This window comes from Emydura macquarii, unplaced genomic scaffold (genome assembly GCF_026122565.2).
Source record: "Emydura macquarii macquarii isolate MOO-44397 ecotype Brisbane River unplaced genomic scaffold, CSIRO-AGI_Emac_v2 contig_561, whole genome shotgun sequence".
Lineage (NCBI taxonomy): Eukaryota > Metazoa > Chordata > Testudines > Chelidae > Emydura > Emydura macquarii.
This window is the reverse complement of record NW_027130698.1, coordinates 2,797,997-2,818,287: the sequence shown is the minus strand read 5'-3', so window position 1 is coordinate 2,818,287 and position 20,291 is coordinate 2,797,997. Positions and strand designations below refer to the sequence as shown.

General features: G+C 42.4%; 2 protein-coding genes across 5 annotated transcripts in view; one reads left to right on the top strand and one right to left on the bottom strand.

Moving 5' to 3' along the window:
* CEP89 (centrosomal protein 89) overlaps positions 1–20,291 on the top strand; it is a 107,217-nt gene that overhangs the window by 64,680 nt on the left and 22,246 nt on the right. For all 4 annotated transcript variants that reach the window (XM_067540031.1, XM_067540029.1, XM_067540030.1 and 1 more), the window contains one exon: positions 465–554. In XM_067540031.1, coding sequence (XP_067396132.1) covers positions 465–554 — 90 coding nt within the window. The remainder of the gene's footprint in view (positions 1–464; positions 555–20,291) is intronic.
* Positions 18,756–19,481, bottom strand: LOC137147629 (E3 ubiquitin-protein ligase RNF182-like). The gene has a single exon (XM_067539946.1). It carries the CDS (start codon positions 19,479–19,481, stop codon positions 18,756–18,758), a length of 726 nt encoding a protein of 241 aa, XP_067396047.1.

The window sequence follows — 20,291 nt, the reverse complement described above, 5'->3', positions numbered from 1 at the left end:
GATGATAGCATGGATATGCTTGTGGGAGCATGCAAAGGGGAATAATAATATTTACAGACACCCCCCATATAAGGAAGAAATGAGAAATGACTAATGTTTGGAATGTGCTTTGACAACCTCAGTGTAAGGTAAGTACAAGGAAAAAGAATATATCCAAATAAGTCCTTTTTGGCTAATTCTGGCTCTTTGTAGAACATTGCCCATTTTATCAGCATCTTAGGCTTACCTCTCTTCTCCCCAAACACTGCAGTGGTAGGTTTTTTTAAACAAACTCCCTTTTAGAAATCCCAGAAAGACATTTTCAAATTAGCTATATGATAGACTTGTATAGTAAGAGCCAGTCACACAAAATATAAATATTATCGTGTTGGCAAAACAGCACTCAAACAATATTCTGCTCTTTTTCCTTTTCTTACACATATCAGAATATAAAACCCACTTTCATCTGCCTATTATGTTTGCAGGCCAAATACTTGGAAAACGAGAAGCATGGAGTTCTCAGCAAAATAATAGAAGGAAATGTTCGCTTAGGAAGATTAGAAGAGAAGGTTAGGGTAAGTAGACTTTGTAAATAAAATAAATTACCATTCCATATCTATGAGAAGTTGCTTTAATTAAAAAAAAATCAGTAATTAATCCATATGGCAGTATATTTTTGTAAGAAGGTTTTATGGATTTCTTTTTAGAATGCATTTTAAAAGATAAATGGGATTTTTAGCATATTTTACACAATAAAAATTCATAAAATGTCCTTTTTGTCTGTATACGTAGACTGCTTTTCTATATCCGATCATAGTGTTCTGATGATTTGTAGGTGCTATCGCAGGTTGTAGAATAGTAAAAGATAGAAATTGTATTTATATTTCATTTCTATTTTATAGGTTATATCCCAACCCTTTTCTTTGTACGTCTTTAAATGTCTGTAATAATGGGGTAAATTGAAAAATATTCTCAACCTAGAGTCTATTAAAATTAGAATTACAAGTATTGAAATGTAAATACAGCTACTGACATGGTGCATTCAGATGGCAATAGGGCTGTACCTCAATTTCAGGAACTTTGGACATATCCAAAGATTTAACCTAATTTCAAAACACAGTTACACTCTTATGTACTTTACAAATGGAGCAGTATAGTAATTAAGCCAGAAATCTAAGTAACTAGGTGCCCCAACTTGGTTGTATTTGTAGTGAAGACGGGTCCTAAGTATGTGATCAAAAGTATACAAATAGTCAGTTATAAAAGTATACAGCACTCGCTTTACACGTATATCTTATTAGTTTCTGTATTTCATTGCAATTTAATGGTTAACTTGTATGAATTATATTTTAATTCTTTAGTACAGTAATAGTTTTAACCTGGCTGGTGCTACAGAAATTCTGTTTATACAATCTAATGTTTTATCTATAGCATATATAGTTTTTTGACAGGTTTCTTCTTATCTGAACAATGGGATGTGAGAGAATTGAATTAAGAATCTATATTGTCAAATTAATTTCTTTGGAGAATGAATTTGTGTTTAAAAACCAAAGCCCAAAGACCCTATGATTATCCTAAGCACACATCCTCTTACTTATCTGGGTTCTTAAATGGTAATTATTGTTTTTCTTAAATAATTGAAAACTTCTGTTAAGCTTATAAGCCTTTTCCAATCTACTCTAAAACAAAGTCCACAAAACCCTTCCTGCAGTTTGACTTTAACAAAGAAATTAGCAATAACAGAACAAAGTTCTGTTTAACCTTCTCCCTAACTATGGCTGCTCCTAGGATCTCTACTTCAGGCTGTTGAGCCCACATGCTAGACCCTTACTGGGATAGTTGCCACCACTGTTAGGGAATCTTGCATGTGGTAGCTGGGTGTTAGCTCTCTCACACCACCAGCTTGTCAGTCACTCAAGCACTCTCCTCCAGGCTTTGCAGTCCTGCCTTTACCTTGCAGATCAACAATCAGTGCAGCCCATTCCCTGAGTCCTCTTGAAACATTCGCCTGTGATATCCAGTCCCTGACACTGGCTGCTCGCAGAACTCCCAGATCCTCTGCTCCCAAATGAACAGTGTACCCTAATTTATCAATTTTATCTTAAATCACCACCTTTGTATAATGCACAGCACTTGAAAGCATTTATAATAAAACAAAATATTTATTAAAGAGAGACTAGAAATTCCACTAGAAGCAAGAGAGAGTGATGGAAACAGTGGTTAGTTTGGCAAGGCATATCCTTCGCATTGCTGGCATGGTATTTCCTCCTTCTGGCAGTGGGGGAGCCTGGAATGAATTATAAACCACTCTGGAGATTTTTTTAAATCGTCAGTTGGGTTTTTATTCTTTCATATTTACAAGGTGGGCCTCATCGTAGGCCCAAGGAGTATTATTCAGCCAAAAAAAAAAAAAAAAGGAAAGAAACAAGTTCATAACACAAAAAAGGGAATACCCTTCCTTGCCCCCCTCCGGGGTGTTGCTTTGTTACGATGGCCCCTGGGTGCCAGTCCTTCTCCAAATAGTCCATTAAGTGTGGTTGCATCCCATATAGGGAGGAGAACAGCTTTCTACTCAGCTTTCTACTTTTGTCTTTAGCTCTCCTCGCTCTTTCTCAACAGAAAAGGGGTTTTTAAAGATCATAGGCAGTCCTTAATTGGACTCAGGTTTCCCTGGTTGACCTGAAGTAACTTCTTTTCAACTCATGGGGAAAAGGAACTTTACCATTCTTCGGTTGATATATCTGCCTTCCACCACTCTCCTCTAGCTGTCCAATCTGACTGTCACACAATGCAAAACAAAATAATAAAGCACGCACTAGGCCCTACACTTACTAGTAGTTACCTTTCCTATCTAATAAATTAGGTTCTTCTTCAAGTGCTTGCTCATGTCCATTCCTGATTAGGCTTTTCCCCTAGCGATATCCATAAGACTGGCTCTAGAGGCCTCCTGCTGCAGTATGCGTATGCATTCGCATATAGGGCACTGCTAGCCTCCCCAATTTCTTCTTACCTCCTGTGATGGTGCTTGAATGTCTCTTGCTCTTGCAAGTCTATCAGTCTAGTGGTTTCTTTCTTTAATATGTGTATATAGTGTGGCAGATGGCTGGCTTCCCCCTAGTGGATCTCACGCTCTTGCCTCTCATAGTGGGCCAGGGCGTCACCAGTTACCCCGTCTCCCCAGGGAGGGGAGTAGGGACCCCGGGCCTGCCTGCTCCTCCGGGTCCCAGCCCAGGGGCCCTATGAGTAGCAGCTTTGTGCTCTGGCACCATAAACACAGCTGCAGTCTTTCCCCTGGGCTAATTTCCCCCCTCTGTCCTTCCGGATCCTCAGGCCCTGCTCCCTTGCTGCCTGGGGCTGGGCTTTGTTACCCAGGCCCCCGTGCCTGGGAAGTATCACAGTCCTGCTTGGGGCAAGCTTCCCTCTCCTGGGCCCAGTACCTTTCTCAGCACTTCTTCTCCACTCCTCCACACAACTCTACTCCTCTCTGCTCCTTCACACAACTCTGAATTCCTTTCTGCTCCTTCACACAGCCCAGCCCAGCACACCTCTACCTCCAGCTCACGTGCTGTCTGTCTGGAGCAGAAGGTTTTTATCAGGCACCTGGCTGGGCCTTAACTGGCCTTAGCTGGTACTAATTTCCCTCTAATGACTCTGGCTAATCTGCCGGGAACAGAGCCCTGAGCATTCTGGGGCTTACATACCTCCCTTCTACCACTCTTCTACTGCCCTCTGCCCTTGCTATATCACACTAGTTACTTATTGGTTTTTATTTAACAGTTAGTTGTAGAGTTAGTTGCAAGAAAGCGACTCCGGGGTAGGCCATGCTGTGGTCCCCTGGGTTTAAACCCTGTGCTTTGTGTAGGATGCCTGTGCCAAAAAGTGACCAGCATCAGAGTTCTTTGAAGTGCTTCGGGGAATCCCACGTTCTTCTTCAAGCAATGTCCCTGTGGGTGCTCCATTTTAGGTGTCATCGCATCCCACACCCTTGATCGGAGATCTTCTCAGCAGTATTTACTTGGGCCGCATGCGCACGCAGTTGTTGTCTCGCAGCGCCATTGGCACATCTTCTAGCACGCGTGCAACTTGAGTCCCTTAGTTCCTTCTCAACCATCCACAGTCCGATATGGAGCACTCATCAGCAGTTAAACTTTATTACCCTTTAGACAATTTAGAGTTGGTTATTTAGCTTAGTTTAGTCATAGTTCAGTGTCTTTTAGTTAGTTACCTACCTAGTTTAAAAAACAAAACAAAACTTCATCAAATTTATTTTATCCTAGTTTTTTCTTCCTCCAAGTAGCGGAGTTTGTATGAATAAGAAATGCCAGATTCCCCTGATTTTAAGAGATGCACCTCCTGTAGGGAGGCGATGCCAGTGTCGGCCAGACACTCGCTCTGTGTGCGGTGCCTGGGCAAAGCCCATGTGCCTCAAAAGTGCACGCACTGCAGAAACCTTAAATCGAGGTCCAGAAGGGACAGAGATCTGAGATTAAAGCTAATCCTGATGGAAAAGTCCCTCAGACCTGCATCTGACCCAGGACTGGACAAGCCTAACACAGAACACTCACCGACATAAAGGACTTAATCTCTTACCTCTAGTCCTGTGACAAAGAAAAAGTGTTCTCCTAAGAGGCTGTCCCCTAAACCACATACCAACGAGGCAAAAGGATCCTCGGGTACAATGTGGCCAGAGCTTCCAAGGACTCGAAATGTCCTGGTCAGGAGTCGAGTGACTTCAAAAAACTGTCCTCCTCCAGCATGGTCCCGCATATACACACGGTGCAGAAACACACTGACCAACTGCCAATGGTCACTACCGCACCGTCATGTCCCATGGTACCTAAAAAGACTACAGTGCCAAGGAAAACCACGGCACCTACACCAGCAACTATAGACTGACCACGATGCCGACTGCAGACAATATGCCAATCATGGCACCAGTGTCCACTAATGCACCGACAACAACACCGATCCTTAATGAGGCACCAACCGCACCATCAGCTTCTGACATGGCACGTATCCTCCACTATAATGGAGCTGATTGAGACCATGGCACCGACCTCGGCACCATCGGGCAAAAGAAGGTGCAAACAGCTCCATATCGAATTGGTTCATACTTCATTCCCAAGATCCGATACTACAAATGGTTCTCCCATACACCTTGCACATGACGAGGCCTTTTCGCTGGTACATCCCTTCAGTTCTGATGACAGCGATCCAGAGGAAGGCTCAATTCTCATCTGAGCATTCCTCCCCAACCAGATCTTCAGTAGAGCCTAGCCACTATCCCCAGCATAGAGGACACAGGCCACTCCCTTATTACGGTCCACCATGGGTTGCTCTGATGCCATACCACATGCAGTGGCACAACTGGTCCTTTTACTCCAACGCCTGCTCCTTTTACTCCAAGACATATGAAAGACTTGCTAGTTCCCATGTCAGCACAACTAAATCTGTGAGGCCATCGACCTCAGCCTCAGTGGCTCAGGAGGGGAACAGAACTCAGACACCTCTTTTGCACATCAAGGGACTTCCCCTCCCACGAATGAATCATCCTCTTCACCTGATGAGGCAATCATCCCACTTGCACCAGCTATTATAGATGATCCCAAACAATTCAATGATCTCTTCAAGAGAGTTGCTCAGGATCGAGAGATTCCCCTAGAGGAGATGGCAGAATCACAACACAAGCTGTTAAAGATCTTACACACCGCAACCCCCTCAAAAATCACCCTCCCAATGGATGAGGCTTTGATGGAGCTGGCTAATTTAATATAGATGACACCAGCAACCATTCCTCCAACCAACAAGAGGAATGACAGAAAATACTATATCCCAGCCAAGGGGATGGAATTTCTATTCACCCATCCACCCCCGATTTCATTAGTTGTAGACGCGGCCAATCAAAGAGGGAAGCAGACAATCTATAAATCCACTCCACAAGACAAAGATTGGGAAACGCTTGATTTATTGAGTAGAAAAATGTACTCATCGTCCACCTTATTAATTAGGGTCTGCAATTATGCGGCGTTATTGTCCAATTACGATCATAATATCTATGACAAATTGTCCCAAATCACGGATGACATTCCAGAACCTAAAAGAACAATACAAGAAGTTCATTAATGATGGGCAACTTGCAGCCCGCACATCTCTACAAGCAGCCCTAGATGTGGCCGATACAGGGGCTAGGATGACAGCCACAGCTGTTGTCATGTACTAAGCCTCCTGCCTCCATAGCACAGGCCTTCCTAGACAGCTGCAGACTAAAATAGAGGATCTACCCTTTGACAAGACACAGCTCTTTGCTGAAAAAAACAATGAAATCCTGCATTCTGTGAAGGATTCCAGGGCAACTCTCAGGACATTAGGCATTTACACATCTGGAATGAAAAAGAAACAGCACAGGTTCCATCCTTATCCTCGTAGATACCCATTCCAACCACAGTATAGACAATGGGACCCAAAGGGGAAAACAAAGATCGTATCGCCGCAGACATCCCCAACAATCATCTGCCACCTCTCAATCTTCGCAGCCCAAGCAGCAGTTTTGAGGGTCTGGTTGAGGGTCTGAGAAGCCCCGAACAACATGCCAGCCTCAATAAGGGAAACTTCAAATTTCGCCTTTTATCCTGTATGGTCATCAATAACAGACAAATGGGTTTTAGAAATAATCAAAGTTGGATATACCATCCATTCCTGTCCACCCCCCCACCCATTACCCTTCCTTGTTCCTTTTCAGGGACCCATCTCACGTACAAGTGTTGCTACAAGAAATAGATCATCTCCTGCAGATGGGGCAATAGAACACGTACCACCTGAACACATAGGGAAGGGATTCTATTCCCATTACTTTGTGGTACAGAAAAAGAGTGGGGGATAGAGACCCATATTAGACCTCAGGGCATTGAACAAATTTGTGATCATCTTGAATGTTTGCCTTCTTACCCTAAGAACAATAATACCGGCACTGCAAAGAGGGGACTAGTTCTCAGCCCTTGACCTCCAGGATGCATATTTTCATATTACCATCCATCCGGCACACAGGCGCTTTCTAAGGTTCATGGTCTCAGGAATCAACTATCAATATAGAGTTTTACCATTTGGCCTATCTATGGCACTAAGGGTGTTTTCCAAAGTCCCTGCTGTTATGGTGGCACATTTAAGGAGGCAGGCAATCTCCATTTTCCCATATTTGGATGATTGCCTCATAAAGGCATCTACTCAAAGCCTAGCCAAACATGCTACCGATCAAACCTGACAATATTTCAGAAGCTCGGACTATGAATAATTATCTAAAAGTCCACTTTGAAACCGACTCAGCGTCTTGAATTTATAGGAACTGATTTGGACTCAGCAATAGCCAGGGCATTATTACCAATGCCAAGATTCAGAGCTATTACGCACTTGATATCCTTAGTAAGGAACGCTCATATTGTGACCAGCTCGTGTTGCACTACAGCTCATAGGCCACATGGCAGCTACAACTTTCGTGGTGCAACACACACGATTTCATATGCGATACTTCCAGGGATGGCTCGCCTCAGTATACAAACCAAACAAACACAGTTTGGGCAGATGGTTGTCAATACCAAATGAAATAAAAGCTTCCCTGATATGGTGGCCTCAGGAAAAGAACATGACAACAGGAATTCAGTTTTCCCAGATTCCACCCTCAATCATGCTTACAACAAATGCGTCACTCCTAGGATGGGGAGCACACATGCAGGAGTACACTGCACAGGGCTGATGGTCGGAATCAGAAATTTTTACATGAATGTATTAGAACTTCTAGTGGTGTGCAAAACCTGCCGATACTTTTTACAACACATAAAGAGCAAGTAGTAAAAGTAATGACGGACAATGTAGCATGTATGTCTTACATAAACCGCCACAGAGAAGCCAGATTGCGCCCTCTGTGCAGCGAGTCAATGAAACTTTGGAACTGGTGTATAAAACACAACATTGACATATCGACTGCATACCTACCTGGCAAGCAGAACACAATTGCAGACAATTTAAGCAGACAGTTTGCAGGCAACCACGAGTGGCAATTGAACAACTAAGTCCTCAAAGACATTTTTCACCTCTGGGTGCATCCATTAATAGATCTGTTTGCCACGAAACAGAACCATAAGTGTCATCTTTTCTACTCGAGAGCAGGAATAGGATCACGATCGATGGGCGATGCTTTCCTAATCAAGTGGGACAAAGGACTGCTATATGCATTTCCACCCATACCAATAATACACAAGGTCCTACACAAAATCAAGGACAACAGAGCAACTGCCATAGTGATAACACCAGCTTGGCTGAGACAAACATGGTTCTCAGATCTCACGAGCATGTCAATATGCAAATTGATTATGCTTCCCCCGAGACACCATCTCCTTTACCAGGATGCGGGTCGGATTTACCACCCAGAAATACAAAGACAATCTCACAGCATGGCTAATAAGTGGCTCTGTCCCGAGGAGTTAGAGTGCTCAGAACAGATAAGGCAGATACTAATAAACAGCAGAAAACTGTCAACAAGAAGGACTTACCTGCAGAAAGGGCAGCGATTCCAATCCTGGTGTGAAGAAAGACGAATCAAGGCAACATCTTCCTCTATCCTGATAATTCTTGAATACACACTACAACTGAAGAAATCAGGTTTATCAGTTAGTTCCTTAAGAGTTCACCTGTCAGCGATCACGGTCTTCCATGACAAAGTAAACAACATGACCATATTCTCTCACCTGATGATGAAAAGATTTTTAGCGGGTCTTCAGAGAGTATTTCCAGTCGTTCGTACCTGCACACCATCATGGGATCTAAGCCTAGTACTCAGATCACGAGAGCACCATTCAAGCCTCTAGCAGCCTTTTCATTCCTTCACGTGTCTATGAAGGTTTCATTTTTAGTTGCTATTACTTCAGCCAGATGAGTAGGTGAGATTAGTGCATTGATGGCTTACCCTCCGTACACGATTTTTCACAAAGATAAAATCACACTTAGACTACACCCAAAATTTTTGCCAAAGATAGTGTCAGACTTCCATATCAACCAACCTATCCATCTACCTACCTTTTATCCTAAACCGCACAACAATCAGCAGGATGCAGCACTCCAGACTATGGACATCAGAAGGGCCATAGCCTTTTACCAGATGAGAACAAAGACATTTAGAAAATCAGACAAACTTTTCATATCGCTAGCGGAGTGATCGAAGCAATTTCCAGTCAAAGGATATCCAAGTGAATTTCAACATGCATTCAATTATGTTAGGAACAAAAGGGTTTACAAGTTCCATCGGGAACCAGAGCTCATTCTATGAGAGCGATGGGCACGTCTGTACCATTCCTGAACAATGTCCCTATAACAGACATATGCAAAGCTGAAACATGGGCATCACCACACACTTTTATAAAACATTATGCTATTGACCAGGCATTTGCCAACGATACTTCACTAGGCTTAACTGTCTTCTCAGCTGTGCAAAATAATTAACATCAAAGTCCCTCCTCCAATATAGGGTACTGCGCTATAGTCACCTAATGTGGAGCACCCACAGGGACATCACTCAGAGAAGAAGAAAAGGTTACTCACCTTGTGCAGTAACTGATGTTCTTCAAGATGTGTGTCCCTGTGGGTGCTGCACTATGCTCCCTCCTCCCCCTCTACTTCAGAGTTCTAACGACGGATTCTATGGTAGAGAAGGAACTGAGGGGCTCGGGTCGTGCGTGCGCTAGAAGATGAGCCAGTGCCACTGAGAGACAGCAACTGCGTGCACATGACCCAAGCGAATACTGCTGAAAAGGTCTCTGATCAAGAGCGCAAGACACGACACCTAAATGGAGCACCCACAGGGACACATATTTCAAAGAACACCAGTTACTGCACAAGGTGAGTAACCTTTTCTTCGTGAGCAGTGCAAAATCTGTAAAAGTTTTTGCCCCTGAACCAAGACAGACTGTGACATTAAGCTAAAGGTCATTATAATGGAGTTGGCACTCAGACTAGGCATCGAAGCTGGGTCACTCGGACTCGGCGCTGAGCGCCTTGGCATAGAGTGCTCCCGCAGTATAGTCTTCCTCTCAGCACCGATCACCATCTGTAGTGCCAAAGAAGAGGCTGAAGAAGACCCATGCCAAGTGGGGATGCTCACCAGTGAAGAAGAAAAAGGGCACCGGGGACCAGGTGAGACCCTCAGCTGCACAAGCTTTGAGCCCTGTAGTAGGACCGCCACTGACTCCTGGGAGCAGTAAGGGTCCTCATCATTTGGCGGTGCCAACTACCTTGGAGGTGTTTCACGCAATGAAGGACCTCCTGGCGATGCCCCTTCCATCAGTGCCCAAGGAAGGTAGACCTCCACACCAGGACTCGGCACTAGTGCCATTAGGGAGCTCATCAAGGGGTAAACCTGGGTTGATATACATGCAGTGTTCCTTGTCTTCCAGACAGCGCTCACCATCATGTAGACAGTCCCCGGGCCTGAAACACTGCTCACCGGAACCGCACAGTGAGAGGTCAGGTTCCCATCGTCAGTCTCCGAGTGCTTGGCACCAGTTGACAGAGCAATGGTACCGGTCTCTGGAACGCCGCTGGTCCCCAAATTCCTGGCATGGATCCCAGGAGCCTTGATCCCGCTCTCTGAGTCCTTACAAAAAACCTAAGGACAAGAGCCAGTCCTGGTATGTCTGACGCACGGACTCTCAGCACCGATCCCCAGGGCTGGCGCACCAGTTTGTATGTTACAGCGCCGAGGAACAATTGGCATTGGCCCTGCCATGGTCAGCAGACAGTGACTCTTCGGACTCTAAGGGAGAGGAATTGGTCCTTCCGAAGAGACAGTCCTTGACCCCAGCACCCAGCTTCCCCATAATGCCACTGATGGGAACATGGCCTCAGGGACAGTGGCCTGGACCGTGACAATACTGGAACCTGTGGGGTTTCCCCCCAGGCGTCCAACAGAGCTACTCGGTGGCAGGGACCTCTTTACCAAGATCTTCAGTGCCCCAGAGTACGGCACCACACTTAGATGTGGGGTCTGACCAGAAGGGATTGCCCACTATAAGCGTAGGAGGAACCACTGCGGTCAGGGAAGAGGATCCCAATCCACTGCAGCTACCAGCCTCTCCTTATCCTTGCCTGATGAGGCCTCGCTGGAAGATTTGAGATTTGGAATAGAGATTTGAGATTTGGAATAGAGGAACTGAAGGAGCCTGCAGATGAGCTATTTGGCACCAAGAAAATCTGCACTGGTGGGATGGCACTGTTCACCATCACCGGTGCCCCAAAAGATGACAAAAAGGTCAGACTGAGGACGCTCCCTAACAAAGAAGACCACAGAACGATGAGATCCACGTCTGACCACCCGAGGACAGGGACATCTCAACCAGCACTGGTGACTCTGACTGGGAGAGAGGAACCATTGTGTCCAGTGCACATGGACTCCTCTACAAGGGCAAGCCATCCAGGAGACTTGACCCCTGGCACCTCCATCAATGCCCGAGGCATATGAGGCAGCGAGGAATCTGTTAACCCTACCAGTGCCTCTACCTCCCCAGAGCTGTAAGCCAGGAGGAACGACCCAGGTGCTGCAGGACATGACCATGTTGAGGCAGGTCCTCATTGTGGGGAAACCCGCAGCAAGGGCAAGACACCAACTCTCATCCTGGAAGGCATCCAAGAGCTCGACACCACGGCACCACTCAAGAGCCCGGCTCTGATCGCAGTCATGGCATAGTTTACAGTTACAGCACCAATAGCAATCTCAGCATCGCTTTGGGTCCCAGCACCACTATGCAACCCAACATTGATCTTCCCCTTGACGCCAATCATGGCATCACTCTTTATTGAGGCATTGCTCTCCTATACAGCATCACTTACCATCGTGGTACCACTCACGATCTTGGCACCGTTCAGCTTCACAGCACCAGAGCATGGCACCGAGTGGTATGGTACCCTGTAGTAGCCCAAGAGCAGGTCTTCAGACTCTGAATCATCAGAGTCCTGTGTCCCAAAGGAGCAGCTGTCAGTTGGTCCAGAAACACAAACTGGGCACACAAGAGGCCATACCATCGTGGCTACGGCTGGTATGGGCGCTGTGGACAGCTTATGCCTTCCAAAGCTCCTTTGCAAGACAGTTCCAGTCCATGCCTTTAGAGGGGAGAGCACCCCACCTTCCCCATTGGAAAGGGGCTTGGTTTTGGGGGCAGAGGCCCTGGATCCCCAGGACACTCCAGTAGGTGACACAGGCAGGGCAAGACCCTGAGATATCATGGGCCATTTTGTCCTCCTCCCTGGATGAGGCAGTAGCGAGCATGGCTATAGAGCCAGTGCAGGATGACTACAAGGCTCACCAGGAGCTCATGCATAGAATGGCCCAAAAACTTGGACAGCAGGAGGAGGAGATAGAAAAATCAACCCTGGCATCGATGGACATTCTGGCACCCTTAGAGCAGGCAAGGGTAGCCTTGCCTCTGAATGAGGCAATCTCACGACATATCAAGGCGTTCTGGCAAACACCTGCCTCCCTCCAATCTACAGCAAAGTGTGTCAAAAGGAAATACTTTGTACCCCCAAAGGGGTACGAGTACCTATACACACTCACGCCACCCGGTTCCCTGGTTGTTGCTGTAGTCAATGAAAGAGGAAGGCGGGGCAACAAGGGCCATCGCCAAAGATGAAGGACGTCCAGAAGTTGGACTTGCTGGGAAGGAACATTTATTCCACAGGGGGCCTCCAGCTAAGAATTACTAATCACCAAGCTCTACTAAGTCGATATGACTTTAAATCCTGGGTGGCAATGTCAAAATTTAAAGAATTCTTAGCAGTGGAGTCCAAGTCGGAATTTGGGGTCCTGACTGGTGAAGGCAGGGCTATAACCAAGGCATTGCTTGAGTCAGCCTTGGATGCAGCAGCAGGCATCCATGGCGACAGCAGTGGTAATGAGACAACTTGTGGTTGCAATCTTCTGGCCTACACCCCCACCCCATGAAGCTCAGCAAGTCCCAGATGCAGCGATCTCACCCTGCCCAATTCCTTACCTCCCAGAAACCATATGAACCACACCAAATGAGACGGATTGCAGAGAAGAAAACAGTCCACTTCTGAGTCTCCTGCTTTGCATCCATCCACCTCCAAATAGCAATTTTAACAGATTGGTTGAGGGCTTGAATTGCATTAGACTGACTAACACACACACACATGTGCAGGCCAAACGGATCAAAGGCACGGGGGGCGCTAGCACACCTAGAGTAGAGCACATCTCGAAGAATTACAGTGTGAATAATCATTTCTTGCTGTGGCTTCTGGCACAGTCATTCACTTTGTCAGGGATTGGCAGTGAGCCAGGACCAGAACCAGAGAACTTTCCACTATGTGGATTCTCCAATCTCTTTGCCTCACACCAAGTGGTGAGTTGGAAGTAGGGCTAATCAAGCCACTTTAGCCAGTAAGTCAAGTAAAGGCAATGCGGTGAACAATTCCCCACAGTCCAGCTGAGTTACTCAGATTGGGTATTGGTGGAAAGGATTTAGGCCATAATGAATCACACACTTCAGTGCTATATATGCAGTCAATGTCACTTAAAACACATTAACTTAATAGAGTAATTACTTTGATTATTACATTTCCTATCAACATAAAAGAACACTTTTATATTGGGAAATTTAGATTGGGTTGTAAATGTTTTGCAAAAATAAAAGGATTGATTCTCTGAGTTTTGATGTGCTATCTGTGACATCACACGAGCTATGGCAATCAGTTACATTAGATTGTACAATTGAATACAAATTTCATAAGCATCAGTGGTTTTGAACACAATTACTCCAGTTTATTCTGCACAAAGTTGACTGCAGGATAAAAGAAAAATGTTGATAGGTTTAATACAATAACCTGTTCCTATAATGCAGTTCCAACAATAAGAACTCCCATAAAATCCGGAGTTTTGGAGCAGAAGTAGTAAAATTAAGATACTGCTTTATTATAACCTTTACAGGAAACAAAGTTGTTGTTACAAAAGAAACAGGAAATTAATCTTTAATCCACTGTATCCTGTACGAGTTAATTAATTTAAGGAATGTTTCTAAATGACCTTAGCCACCATGCAAGAGGTTTTGTTACAGTGATACACCTAAATGTAAGAATATAATATATAAAAGAATCATGAACACCACAATTTAAATTAATAGTCTAACTTTGGTGTATGTACACTATTGTATAGGTATTTAGGTATAGCCAGATGAGCTTACTCAAAGAGAATATTAGATACTTCAGAAAAGTGGAAAAAAGACTTCATATCCAGCAGAATATTTTTTATTATTTATATCTGAGTGAAATCAACCTATGAGTTTTTTAGCAGAATTTGTTTTAATGGCTAATTCGTCTTAATCGATGGCACAATATGGCCCAAAGTTAATAGATTATAATGCAGTTTGGAATCTTACAGTTAAGTTTAAAATATATTGAAAAACATCTTAAATGACAGTCTCCCAAAAAAAAATCCAAACAAAAAACCCAAAAGTTGCTGACAATAGGTGCTGTCTGATTTTGGTGTCTTTCATGAAGAATTCTTTTAATAAAAGTGACAGTCACTTTGAAATCTAATCATTTTCAAAAAGGGAATTAGAAGTAGTTTGTTACCACACTTTCCTCTGGATCCCCTTCAGTTTCTATAGATTTATAGCCACATTTTCCTATATTTTTTAAGTACAGTTGTTTTAAATCAGGGGTGGGGAACCTTTTCCCTGCCAAGGGCCATTTTGATATTCCTACCTTCATTCGCGGGCCATGTCGCCAATTCTGCCGCCGAATTCCCCCCATCGCCGCCGAAAAGGGGCAAACGGCGGCAGGGTTTCGGCGGCAGGAACTGCCCGCCCCCCCCACGGAACCGCGCCGCCGCCGACTCCACCCCCTCGCCGCCGAAATGCCGCCGCCGTTTCCGCCTTTTCGGCGGCGCGGTTTTACAGTGTCCGCGGGGTGCCATTGGCCAGTAACCGCCTCCGAGCTCCCACCGCCGCCGAAAATGGGCAGACGGCGGCAGGGTTTCGGCGGCGCGCACTTCCCGCCCGCCCGCGGGCCGGATCAGATTCTTTCGCGGGCCGGATCCGGCCCGTGGGCCGGAGATTCCCCACCCCTGTTTTAAATAAAGACACTCACATTCAGCAGGAAAACTGATTGACTGTACAGGAATTTTGATTATACAGAATAAGTGATGTCAAATGCCAAAGAAAATTGAACAAATACAGATTCATTTTATTTTGAACTCTTTCAGGTTTATCATTTAACAATGCTAGGTTAAAAAAATAAGAAGTGCAGTTTTTAGGGGTGGTAATTACAATCAAAGCATCATTATAGCAATCTTATACAACTAACAAGTGTACCAATATAACTATCACATCATGCTTCAGCTATGCTTTTTCTCCCATTCATATGTATCTGACCTTAGTAAATGCATCCCTTAAAAAGATGTCAGTTTGTAATCTTCTTAAATGGCAGAAAATCCACATTTATTTAACTGCATTTTTTCTCATGTTACATGACACTACTGTATGAGCTAGAAAAAACATTACAATTTTCAGAAAAATTAGCCAGTAATTTAGGTGCAATACACACTACCAACTTTCAGTGACAAAGCCTCTTATTTCCAGAAGACTCAAATCCAGAGCACAAGATTAACTTTAAAATACATGCTGACCCTCAAATGTTCATACAAATTTGAAAAAGCTGACTGGGATCTACAGCAATAAAGAAGGAAAAAGCATAAATAGGAACTCTAATAAATAGTAAAGGCTCTAACAAATACTTCTTAAACAAAAAAAACCTGTAAACAAAAATAAAAATGTTAATTAAACATGATTTAACTAGTCAGAAGTAAGTTTATGCCAGTATATTCTGCGATCATAATTATAATGTTATCTGAACTATGATCTTTATAGGTCTTTGTTACAAGCACTTGCAATTTGTTTACACCCTAATCGTATATCAGATAATCCATCCTACTAAATAGAGTTTTTGGCAGATAATTTAACCACAGTACCTTCTATACAGAAAAACAAGTTATTGAGTGTTGTCTAGAGTGATTCTTGTATTGATTTAAAACTGGGAAAAAATTAAAGCTTAATTTTTGATCTAAGAAGCACAAGTATTGTTAAAATTGTTAAATTTTATAGTTCCTTTTTAATCCTTACTATTAGCACAATTTCGCAAATAGAACCATATTGTATTCTCTCGTTTTGCAAATGGAGGAGACAGAGATTCATGAGATCCTAAGACAAGAAGCGTGGAAGAAGAAAGGGATGTTTCTTCTTTGAAATTTGCTTGTGTGGATCTTGCACTCAAGGTGATACACATGCTTTGAGTGTGAGACCTTAGAATTTTTGAAATATCATTGTCAGTTGGGACTGCACAGACTGTACTTTATGTGGGATGGAAAAACGTTCGTTAAGATCATTGATGGGATCCTTCTTTCCCAGGAACTAAGCATCTTATGCTCACAAAACTATCAGCTCCTGCTGGATTAGATAGCAAGAGACCAGAACCTGAATAATCAAATCATTGTTCTCTGAGTTATAAGGAACAACCTGTGACAAGGACATGAAGACAAAGACGGTCTCTTACTCATTTATAAAGTGTGTAGCACAATGGGGGATCCCTTCGTAGGTTGGGCTTTTAACATTACAAACAGTAGTAATTAACAATACACATTTTATAGAAAGGGTAGAGTGATCTTTTACAAAGGCCTTTGCTGACTGTTTTGTTACATTGGCTCTCATCTTGGAAAAGAAGGCCTTCGGCTATGGTGATTTATTGCATTTCGGGCAGGGGTGCTATAAGAAATAGAAGTTGGATTATATAAATGAGATGTCTAGTCCTAAAATGAAGATGAGAGCGCAGAGACTTGGGTGAGTGCCAAGAGGGAACGAGAGGGTTAGAAAATAAGAGTAAATAGTACTGAATATATCCATAATAGAGACCACATATTTCTACTTTTTATAAACAATTTGATAAATTAGTGAAGTTCATGTTTTGACAAATCCTATTCCCATTAGCCTTGCAGACTTATGACGATCAAAAAGCAGTGAAGGTAGGGCAATTCACCTCCATGTTGGAGAAGGTCAGGCTGTTGGGAGATTCTTCTCATGGCATCAAAAAGGTTATTTGGGGGAAAAGGGAAAGGAGGGAGCAGGCTGAGGCTGAACAGTCAGGCAGTGGCTTTCTATAGCACGTATCCCCCATCACTCAGGGTGTACGCAAGTCTGGTAAGGAGAATTCCATCCCCCCTGTGAAACCAGTTTAGAGAGGCTTTGCACATGAGAGTAGATTTGGCTTAGTGGCACACAGTTCCATCTTTTTGTGTGCTCTTCTAGGGAAAACAAAAATAAAGTCGTACATTTCCTTTGAGTTGCATGAAGTATAACTTAAATTACCTTTGATTTTGAGGCCTCTCAATGAAAAAAATCAGGAGCTGATATTTCATCTGTGGGAATATTAAACAACATTTGGGATAACTATAGATTGCTTTAAAATGAAATGCGGTATTACCACTAAAAAAAAGCATTAAAAACATTGTTTTTTCTTATATAATGTTTATTTACATTGATTTATAAGAACACCTATTTTAAACCTATGCATGTTTAAATAAATTTTGGTAGCAAATTAAGAATATTCTTTGGAAGTCCTACCCATTTGTAGTTTGGGGATTTACTAGATAATTATTTTGTACAAATCTTTGTATAAAAGCCCTTGTGCATACCATTTTGCAATTTAGATTCCGGTTTACATTAGAACCATACAAAACTAAATTACCTTTTTAAAAATAAAATTTAATGTAACAATATCAAATAGTTTCAATAAAAATATTCAGAAAAAATTAACCAACCATTTTTGCATTGGGAATTAACATTAATATGAAATAAAAACTAGTTTTTGTATTTTTTTTTTAAATTGCCTGTAATTAATGCCTTGATTTTAAGGCACCACATATATATTAGTAGGCATATTTTTAGTGAACATTTTGAAGACAGTTCATAAAGCCATTTCTACTCTGATGTACTCTGACATACACCATTCAAGAGCATTATATTTCAGAAATAGTAATAATTTCTGAAAAGAATCTGGAAACTTCTCTTTTGAAAATACTTCATTTGTTTTTGTCCCTTTAAGATTTATTTTATGTCCCTTTGAGATTTAGTTTAACTAGAAATAGCTTTCTCTAAGATTTCAACTGTATGAGTTCTTAATTTAAAGAAAATTATTATATTTCTATTTTGCTTTTAATGCTAAATCTTGTATTGGTGTTCATCACCTAAGTATTTAAGTATCCAATAAAGTACCATACAGAATTTGAAAAAGTAATTTAAGGTGATGCTTGAAATATGTTTTTATAGCAAGTTGTACTTAAAGTATTTCTGATCTTCATTCTTTAAAAAAAAAAATAGTACCATAGCATAATGTAGAAAACATCAATTTCATTTTTATATCACTTTCACCTAAGAGTTCTTGACAGTCATGGTGTTTATGGAATTATACATTATTCAGGGAAAAGGTCATATTAATTACCACCTATTTAATAAAAATTTACCTTGCCAATTGTCTAGTATTTACACAAATGGTGGTGATATATATATATTTTTGTTTAAATATAGCCTTTGTGATAGTTATAGCTAAGAAATGGAACCACGAAGGACTTAAAATCATATTGCAAACACCTTAATAGTCCAATATATTGGAAGTCTGTAGTTATCATTCAAAGATAAATTAAAATGCACACTTTGATAAAGTAATGCCTCTCAGCTTCTCGAAGAGCAGTCACACATTCCCTGGCAGAGGCATTGACAGAAACCATACACAAGACAAACAGTTAGACTTGAGGGAACAAAACTGACACACACAATTCCTAGGGTCACTTTCTGAATCACCAATAAATAGATTCCAAGAGGCAGTGAGCCAAAGTAGAAAAATCCTAGCAGCCATACCAGTATTCTGGGTACATGACTACAAAGCTTAGAGAAGAGATCTTGGTCTAGCTGACTGTGAGAACTGACAGATACTGAGTCAGGGCTATGCTCTGCATAATAATCTGAGATAGTGTTTGGGTTTGGAGTCCTAGTGGAGTCTCTCTGTACTTCCATAATTGTTATTACTAAGCAGTTTGAAGATCCATGAGAAGGGCTTGAGGAAGCCAAATTCTTTGGTGTTAAAACTACTTCTTTACAATCGGAATTCTGTGTTGTTTTGTCCTTTAACACAAGTTTGGACATAATGTTTGTATCATTGGGTAGTCCTTCAACTTCATCTTCATGCAACTCTGTCTCAAGGCGGCAAAAGGGACAACTAATGCAAGGAGAGCCATCTCCTATGTGAAGTATTTTAGACAGACATCTAGCACATACTCTGTGAAGACAGTTCAGGATTTTGGGTTTACGACTGTGAATGTTAAATCTCTGGTAACAAATTTTGCACTCCAGCTCATCATTTGGCATCTTTTCTTCCCCTTCAGTGTGAGGGTAAATCATCTTTTAATTAGGCACACTGTCAAAAGAAGTCAGAGAAACAGTAAGTTACCGTATACCTCTAAAAAGTTCTGTTTGACATTAATTTTCCCAAGAATAAATTCTAGTGTTGATTTTAAGGAGGAGGAGAAAGCTGGAAGAAACCCTTGTATTAAAATTGCCTAACATTCCACTATAGCCCCCTTTATTTTCAATTGCATATATCTTTACCAAATTTAGCTATTTGGGCGTAATGTTCTATGCTTGGTATCTGGCTTAGACTAAATTTATGCCACAGAAAAATTGCCATTTGTAGATGAGCAGTTTTACTTGCTTGAGCTTTGCTTCTTACGAGAAGTCTATCTGCAGCGGACATGTTCCCCGGCACAGTTGACCTTTATGCATCCCTCTAAAAATAGCCACGAAGACCAGAACATCTAGATGAGGGAAGAACAAGGATGCTCGCCCCTCTGACTGCCATGTTAAAATAATTTTTGATTTAGTGGAAGGTGCATTGGGCCACGAGGCAGAGACCATGAGTTTAAGTCTCACTTCACATACCATTTCTTCTTCCCACCACTTCTCACAGGATCCCTGCCTTTTAGAATTTCATTTTTTCCTGAAAAAGTAAGGATTGTTTTAACTGTCTGAACCAAGCATCATGTGGGTATATATAGGCAAGATTGTCTATCCAGCTTTACCTGTATACATGAGTTCTCACAGGCAACAAACCATTTGTTTAATCTGAGATTGCCAGTTATTGAATACTGTTGATATTTTAATGTTCATCAGTGGAACAAAGAGTTTTAAAAATGCCATCAAGTCAAGTTGCAA

Bases quoted from the DNA above. Each gene is read 5' to 3' on its own strand.
- LOC137147629 (XM_067539946.1), bottom strand. From the start codon at position 19,481: ATGATTTACCCTCACACTGAAGGGGAAGAAAAGATGCCAAATGATGAG.